The sequence below is a fragment of the Trachymyrmex septentrionalis genome, unplaced genomic scaffold (genome assembly GCF_001594115.1).
Source record: "Trachymyrmex septentrionalis isolate Tsep2-gDNA-1 unplaced genomic scaffold, Tsep1.0 scaffold83, whole genome shotgun sequence".
Lineage (NCBI taxonomy): Eukaryota > Metazoa > Arthropoda > Insecta > Hymenoptera > Formicidae > Trachymyrmex > Trachymyrmex septentrionalis.
The window spans coordinates 2188833-2198093 of NW_017306018.1; the positions used below are offsets into that span (position 1 = coordinate 2188833).

At 41.1% G+C, this 9261-nt stretch overlaps 1 protein-coding gene across 2 annotated transcripts in view; it reads left to right on the forward strand.

The window, feature by feature from the left end:
- The window catches only part of LOC108755128 (neuroligin-1-like), a 25169-nt gene extending 19947 nt beyond the window's left edge, over nucleotides 1-5222 (forward strand). For both annotated transcript variants that reach the window (XM_018497957.1, XM_018497956.1), the window contains 3 exons: nucleotides 899-1045; nucleotides 1771-2195; nucleotides 3538-5222. In XM_018497957.1, the coding sequence (XP_018353459.1) occupies nucleotides 899-1045; nucleotides 1771-2195; nucleotides 3538-4627 (1662 nt within the window). In that variant the 3' untranslated portion in view covers nucleotides 4628-5222. The remainder of the gene's footprint in view (nucleotides 1-898; nucleotides 1046-1770; nucleotides 2196-3537) is intronic.
- The last annotated feature ends 4039 nt before the right edge of the window (nucleotides 5223-9261 follow it).

Sequence of the window (9261 nt, forward strand, 5' to 3'; positions counted from 1 at the left end):
GAAGAGATCCATTTTAAGCCGAGAATAAAGTTGGCGAGAATTACTATGAATATATATTGGTACTTTTTAGCGGTTTTTGTAAATGACACACTAATATGTTATCTGAACGTTTCTGGGATGTCCGGCGCAGTCTTTCGACACAGCGTCGTTTTTGACGTTAAGCTATTTTTCATAAAATTTGCATTTACATCCTCTATCTTTCTCGCAGAATATATGCGCGTATTGTTTTCGCATCCGCCGTTTAAATGCTGGTTACGCGATAGAATATCCATCGCGATGTAAACAAATATAACAGCGGGTGTTAAATAAACATGGGTCGCGACAGGCGTTTCATCCAAGTGATTACAGAATTCGCGAATGTTGTAATTGCATGCGGATATTAGTCCAATGTCGGCGACCGATCGACGTATTGATTTTCGCGCAAGAGCGAACGAGACGACAAGGTAAACGATGAATCTGTTAATTGAAAGAGCGACCGGCCGACGGATGACGGATCCGAGAACCGTAATAGCTACTTCGTGCATGCTCCATTAACTCATTCGTTGATAGTGTCTGGTTGCTCGAGCTCATCGCGATATCGCGACATTAAATGCGAAATCGGGAGAGAGATGAACATGCATGTAAGTATCGCACCATCGCAACCACGATTTATTACAAAGCAGTCAAGTCTCTCCCTGTCGTCTTTGCTTTAAAACGTACGGTGGCTAAGTCAATTTATACGACGTTAAATAGAAATTACTAGCTGTACGTGATAAAGGGCTGTACCTAAGTGGTAGAGATTTATTTAACGACGATACGGGGAAAGCGAGAGTGAATAGAGAAGATTGAGAATGAAAATGAACCTCATTGATACGCGCGTTACTATACTAAATATGAAAATGGAGGATTCTTTGTTTAGAATTTCCAGCCTACCGCCTCTTCTTCGGGACTAATGCCGATCGTGCCCGGGCCCGGCGCGGAATTCGCGGACTTCGGCAACCGTGATTTACTTTTTGGTCTGACGTCCGATGAAGCTTGGGTGAATCTCACCGAGGAAGATTTACAGGTAAGTGGGATTCGCAATCGTTACGCTCGTTCGGAAAAAAAAAAAAAAAAAACAAAACCGCGTAAAAGAAAATACAAAATACAGTAATTACACAGTGGTACATCCTTTTTATTTGGATCTCTGGTTTTTCTTGCAAACTTCTCGGTTTCCAGATTACAGTTCCATGCTTTCGTGATACCTTTGTTAGAAGAATAAAAAGCTTCGAACTTCTTGATCTGTTTTTCTCCGTTGCTATTATTGGTCATACTTTTTATATCGATTTTATCAAGAAAATTTATATTAGAGCGGAAGTAATTCCTTGATTAATGACCGGACACTTCACGCATAATATGTAATTGACATCGATTGGATACAGTTTGACAAATTGACGAGCTGCACATGATTGCACTGCAAGTCTGTGTTCGCCAATCGTTCCGGATATTATTGACTCTCCGATGGTCACGGCCACTGGGTATCGCACTATAATAGCATGCTCCTGTTTTACGATCGTGATCAAATTAATAATCCGTACACAGATATATGGTATATATCAGCGGAAATATCATTCGATTATATTCGTAAGATCTCTCGGCGATTTTCCATGAATGATCGATAGTACAAAGCTGGTATCGAAAGATTATTTCACAAATTGCGACAAATTCGTGACGCAAGGAAGCGTAATATTCACGTGCGCGTTTCTTCTGCGTCGCCGAAAAAAAACGGGCTAAAGTCTTACCGGTTCGCAGAACGGCTTGAACGAGACGAGGAGGGACCGTATATTGCGCACTTACGTCCGGAACACTTACCGGTACCATTTGCATGAAATCTATTCGACTCTCCGGAACGAGTATACCGACTGGGAGCGAGGCGAACAGAGTCCCGTGGCGATCTGCGAAGGTCTCTTATCTCTCCTCGGAGACGGCCAAGTCGCCGCGCCACTCCTCAGACTGGCCTTACTGCATTCGGCTTCGGAGGGACGTGGCTATTTCCTGCATTTCCAGCCGGGTGAGCTGCCGAGCCAGAGGGGCGAGGAGATACCATATCTCCTGGGTATTCCTCTTCTTCGCGGCGAAGTCACGTCCGCGGTGCCCACCTTTGGTAACTACACCCCAGCCGACGAGAATCTGTCGAAACTACTTGTACACTACCTGGCTAACTTCGTGAGGCGTGGGTAAGTCCTTCCCGCTTCTCTTTCATTCTCCGCGCCCGGTGATGAAATTAACGTCTGACCGCGTCCATTAAAGACAAGGGCGGTTTAAAATGAAAATCAAAATATTAACAGATAGATAAATAAATAAATAGATAGATGGAAGTTTATTGTAGCTGCGGTCAAAGTCTCACGCTACAAATGCTTTGAAACGCTTTCGATTGATCAATTAGAAGAAGGAACTTTTCAAATTGACCAATCGAAAAACGCTTTCAAGCATTTGTAGTGTATCATGTCGGTCGTATATCATTCCAGTGCAAGTTTTTTAAGAACAGCAATATAGAATGGCATAAAGGAAAAATTTGAAAAATAGAATGATGGAGAACATATAAGAAAAATGTATATAGAATACAGTGGTATAAGACACGAAAAATAAAATAAAATAGAAGCGAAAGAAAAAAAAACATAAGTAGCGAAAGAAAAGAGAATGAAATTAGATGGAAGTATGTTGCAGATTTTTTTTATTTCTTGATCTTAATCGACGAACTTAATTAATGAACATTTTCGAGAATATCGCGAAAAGTACTGTTTAATTAATACTCTGTTGAAATATGCGATTAACATTAATCGGCGACACTACGACGTGAAATAACTGGGCATATGGGCATGAAAGGGTTAATCGGATAAGTGAACCTTTCTCGTTAATTCACCCGATTCAAAGTTCTTCAGAACTTAAGCATCGCATACACTTCGATTACTCTCCAAGAGGGGAGTCTGAAGGCTGGTAATGGTAGTAAGGGTAAAGTTACAGCTGCGAGAGGATTTTGGAGCCAAACTCCCGCAAAGGCCGTTAACACGCTCAGCGAAAGCTCGCAATCTCGAAGTAGAGTAGACTTGTTAGCGGCGAAGACGCGAAGTGATTTTGGCATCTCTAATTGCGGATCGGCGGCTATCTAGATGATTACTCTGTCATCGACACGGCGGATTTTCACAATGGAATTCTGCCTGTGCACTGTCGTGAAATATTGCACCGTGAGCAGCGTGAGATGTTCGCTTCGGAGGCCTCAATTTTAGCTTTCGTCAATTTAGAAAAGCGTTTCAAATAATTTTGCTGCAAATAATAACAATTATAACGATATTTTAATAATTTTGTAAATAAACCACGATATCACTGTACAATTAATTGTATAAGAAAATAAACTGTATTGAATTTTGTGCGGCATTTTTTGAAATTGACTTTTTTTTTTTTTCGAAAATTGAACATTCAACAAGTTAGGAACGCAACGTAAAGCGCGAGAGAGAATATCAAGCCTCGCGGCAGTTTCAATCCATTTGTCAAAGAGTCGCGGTTCACTCGTTGTTCTAGGGATCCAAATGGCGCGAGTCCTTTGTCCTCGGGATTGGAAAACGGCCTGGCGACGAGTCCGCCGTTTTGGGACTCGTACGATTCCATAAATCAACTGTACTTGGAGGCCGCTCACAGCCCGGAGATGCGTTCGCACTACAGAGGCCACAAGATGTCCCTCTGGCTGAATCTGCTGCCGCAACTGCACCGGCCGGGTTACGAGCTCAATATGCGGCACCATCATCTCGCGGAGAACCCCGGTCTCTACGAGGGTCCGGTGCGTCCACAGAGCACGGCCGTGCCTATACCAGCACCTCCGTTACCAATGCCGTCACCCACGGAACCCTCCTCGATACTGACGGCGCTATCGACCACGGAATGCACCCCGAATGCGACCGTCGCGACGACCATCACGCCTACCACTTCGCGAACGTTGCACATCTCGAATCTAGGCCCGGGCCCCAACAACCTCCTGCGCAAACTTGCGTCCAGTCATTATCAGAGCTACACCACGGCTCTTACGGTCACTATCGCAGTGGGGGTGTTCTTGCTGTTGCTCAACATCCTGATCTTCGCGGGGATATACCACCAACGCGACCGGAACACAACCAGCGGCGGTCTGTCGGGCACTTTTAGCAACAAGAAGAAGGAGGAGTTTCTGGAGGCTGGTTGCTCCGGTATAGACACCTCGGGCAAACAGCGACTACCGTCTTCCATGAGCATGATCGACTCGCCGTCGTCGATGCTGCCACCGCACAAGGCGAAGCTCGTGCAGGAGCTCGAGTTACAATTGCAGGAGTTCCAGTGCTCACCGCCGCCCGGCGGTGGTAAACGGATCCTGGAACCGCCGTCCTACAGTAAGAGTCCGTGCATTCAGCGGACCCGCACGCCGTCGCCCTGCGTAGACGCCACTATCGCCCAGATGGATGAGGTCAATATCAGCGGCCTTCATCACGACAGCGAGGACGATAACGAGGACCTGCCGGAACCACCGCCTCCGCCCAAGGCTCCGGCACCGAACGTCGGTCTCACGTGCCCTGGAATTCTGCGGCAACCCGGGACACCTGGTAGTGCGAAGAAGCGCGTGCAAATTCAAGAGATCTCCGTGTGATAGAGTGCGGGATTCCGGTCTCTCGAGATCTTCTCTCTGACGCTGGAGGATGTGGTTCGCCGTGAACGAGGCGCGAGGACAGCATCGATCGAGATCGAGGGTATAGGTGAGGGGCGCCTTTGAACTCTGAACTTATTATCGGGAATACACTTGCCAAGGCGCGAGAGTCACGATCTTCTAAGTCATTGTCGAAGCTAATTTCGTCTCTCATAATCTCGTGAGATTATCACTTCCTTGTATTCCGTTTGAGAGAGAAGATAAATAGCACGTTCTCGCGCTTACGTGTTCGTGGAGTTTGATTAACTTGTGCGAGATGAAAGCGGGAGATCCCTTTCGCGTAAACGTTTGGCGGCCGTGTTAATATAAATTCTCTTCTCAAAACTGTTCTTGCTCTTAGAACTTATTACAGACTGTTAAACACATTACAGAAACGCGTTCAAGCTTACAATCCTTATTGTTGGAATGATTCTCGTCAGAAATGGATGCCAACATATGTATGTAGTTCGTTTCGCGATTGAAGAAAGTGAAACATAATTTTTACTCGCTCCGAACGGAGTTGTACAGTGCCGTGTGTGTGTGTGTGTGTGTGTGTGTGTGTGTGTGTGTGTGTGTGTGTGTGTGTGTGTGTGCGTGTGTGTGTGTGCGTGTGTGCGTGTGTGTGTGTGTGTGTATGCCCATATACAAGTCAGCGTTGAAAGTGTGTTTTATTTCGAGGGATTTTGTACCGAGTCCTTCGGCTGGTGATCCACATCGTGTAACACACAATTTGATGAACGCGCAAACGGGCATGTAAGCACATAAGAGAACATACAGGAGGTTCGTAGTAGTCCCTTTGTACCCGAGACGTGAATCTTCGTCCGTCCATTAGGGACGGCAACGTCTGGCGCTTGAAATTCACGGATCGGCCGACCCTTAGTTCACTGACTCTTTAGACGGGTCGGGCGGTCGTTGCGGCGCAAGTGTCGCGTAAACGGGGGATTGACGTAATCTCAGGAATAAAACGAATGCTAAAGACATCTCGCCACAAGCATACGCGATGTCCGTCATGGTGCTTCGGGCTAACTCAAGCCCGAAATCTTGCCATAACACTAAATGGAATTAATTGAGGAATTGGTAGTCTTGGGCTTCAACTTCTAGGTTCATAAGACGACGAGAATGATTAACTACTGACATGTACGTTCGCGCGAGAGAGTGTGTGTGCGTGAGACATAAACGAGAAGAATAAAAGAGTGAAAAGGAATGGGTGAAAAGGAGAGAGGATGTGGGGAAATATAGTGGGGAAGGAGAAACTCTGTGTGAAATGCTGGCTTTCGTTAGCGTAATTGGGCGTGTGTGCAGCTTTGTGCAAGGAATTAGAACATATTTGACACGAGATAGGGTTATATGGTTTAACGGCAACGGGGAGTACTTAAGAAGATACAGGTGGCTCTCCGGTAGTTGTTTCGAAAATTGTCGTTGTATAACGTGAAATTGCATTTGCGAAAAGTATTCTATATGCGAACTTTTAGCGTTCCATTGAGACGACCGCGTTATACACTCGAGACATTTTTACGATGTATACATTTGTCAGGAAGTATTGTGATACGAGTTTTCTTCGACTTTAATAGTCACCCCCGAAGGTAGGAGGAAGGGTAAAGTTGCGTTGTTTCCAAAAGTTATAAATTTGCAACAACTTTTTGATGACTGGCTATAAAAGGAAAGTGTAAAGGAAGTTTAGAAGAATTTCTACTTTCGACCAATTGGAAACTGGTCCACGTGTAAGCGCTTTGAATGATTCGTAATATGTCAATTTGACTTTGCATTCGGTTAAAGCTAATCTATTATTACACTTTTATTAGTTACTTAAATTTTTATTCGCTTTCATTTATTCACACAGACATCTTTTCTTTCAATAATTGAAAAATTACTGTTCATTTCCGGTCCCTTGATAGTAATAACAGAATTTATATACAAATTCAAATTTGTCATTGAGAGTCACCTGTATATTGTAAGTTTTCGTGCAATATTGGAAATATGGTAGTTGGAAGGCGAAAAGTATTTGGGTCCATCTTAATTTTTATGTTTTTCTTCGGGGTGCTTAGACGTATCGATCGGCCACTGATACACGATTAGTATTTTGAGTCTGATCGAATATGTTCAGTACTATTGATAAGAGTTATTTATTATAATCATTAAAAAATTGTTTATTATAAAATGGTCTAAGAGAATATATATATATCAAAATATATATTTAGCTCGTCTTTATGGAAGATTAGCTTGAAAGGGCGTTTAGGATCAAAATTTACCAAGTCTCAAGTCTGTGAAATATACTTTAAAAATCGCATTAGATATTGTTGCAAAATTTCCCAAAGAAATTGTTATTGAAGTATAAGTCGAACATTTTGTATGTAAAATAAAATATATGAGAATTCTTTGGAGGCTAGGCAAGTTTTGATCTTGGTTCGTTTCGTCAACGGAGCCTATAACGCTCTTCGGCGAAATGTAATTTAATAAAAAGTGGCAAGAATTGAATCTTGAATTGATAGTTCCAGGAAACAAGTCCGTCGCAAAAGTATCAGAGTACAGAGACGGACAAGCGCTGTCGTCGTAAGCACCCCTATGACCGTAAGACTTTTCGAGTAATTAAAGGAGAGAAACCACGCGATGGGTCATCTAAACTCCTAATTAACCTAGTCACGGAAAAACTTGCCATAATCGATTCGATTGCACTCGCGTGCGTTATCGTCTACTGGCAGGATGTTGATGATATTAAGGTATATCATCAAAGATGGGAGTGAAGAGAGTATCGCGCTATATATAAAATCGGGGAGCTGTTCGATCGATTCGCGAAATGCTGGGATAATAAACAATTGTTCGTTGATTTTGAATACGAATTTGGATCGTCAGGTTAGCTTTATTTGCATCGTAACTAAGGCTCAATGTCATTTGTGCGGCTAAAATTGAGCCCCGTGAGTATTCCTTACTGTCACCATTCCTTTCGTCTGCAAATTCTTCAGTTAAACGACTTCTTTTTTTGACCGGAATATATTGAGATTTAACTCTTTATAACATCAGGTAATTTGAAAGTTACCTATATATTTATATTTTTAAAAAGTGTTGTCTTATTAGTTTATCTCTCTGCATCATTGTGGGCTTCCATACTCAATAAAGATACTCGTACATTACAAGTTTTTGTATACTATTATCCATTGTTATACTTCAACATTACAAATAGTTCTTTTATAGTGAAATCTTTATAAATTAAGATTCAATAATTAATTATGTATATCCCATAATCAATATTTTCTATTTATTGCTTGTGCAATTTTCTTTTATAAGCGGAACATGTCAATTATAAAGAGTTAAATCATTCTTGAGTAGGAAATAATAAAAAAATGAATGATTTTTGACAAATCAAGATGCTAATTTGTAAAATTGTTAATTAATGCAGAAAACTTCATTCCTCAATACATTTAGAAAATTGTAAAAAAAGGAGATGTTTATAATTAGGATTTTGTTTGCGAGAAAAAATTGACTGCGATTTAATCGGAGAATCTGTAGATGAAACAAACGGCGGTACTTGCATGAATACACATACAGAAATAACGAAAAGGAAGACACTATGGACATAACATAGACAGTCAAAGGCAAATTGACACGCTGCCATAATCTATCTTGTGTCCATAGAAAGCGCACAGACACAAAAGACATACCCATACGTATATACAACTATCAATGTTTGGAATGTTGGGATTTGTTTAAATAAATACTTAAAGATTCAAAACGTAACTCTCCGATGGCGTTCTAATTTTGCGTGTGTCCTATGCCTTTCCTATCGCCTCCTTAGTTTTATAAGCTAAATGAAATTTCATCTGTAATCTTTGTGAATTATTGAAGCAATTACGTACAATATAAATAAAATCGCAATGATTAATTCAAGCTTCGAAGTTCCATTCTTTATGCAGGATGATCCAAACTGAAAAATTATAAATGGAAGTCAGATCGACAAGAATCAAGTAAGAGAAAGAATCCTATTTTGGTCAAAGCGAATTTTAATGCTTAATAATATTTATGTTGTAGTAAATCTACAGATTTATTGCAAATACATTTTCAGTTCTATAAATTGCGTGCTGATTTGGTTTACTGAACTTGAAACGCAATCATAAATTGGAGCCTAAAATAACATCACAAATTACTTTGATCTTTAACTCAATTATGATGCTAATAAGGGTCTTAAGGCATTGGTAAGATGCTCGTCCTATAAAATCGAGAATTTCAGATTCAACCCATGGCTAAGGTGATGTTTTTCGCAATAAGTTTTTGCAATATTTTAAGATGCTTATTAGCATTATTATTAATTGGAAATCAATGTAATTTGTGATAGTATTTCCAGTTTCAGTTTATTGCGTTTTGAATTCAACTGAATATGTAAGCATCCGCTTCGGTCAAAAATAGATTTCTTTCTCTTATTTCATTTATTCTTGTCGATCTATTTTGTACTTACAATTATTCACAGAAAATTTCTATAGATACTATTGTAAGTTCATTGCTATTTTCCACTTCGATCGAAAATAGAATTCTATTTCTGTGAATGTTTTTATCAGACGTACCATATCATTCTAACATACAAAGACTGTAAAATACTGCAAGTATTT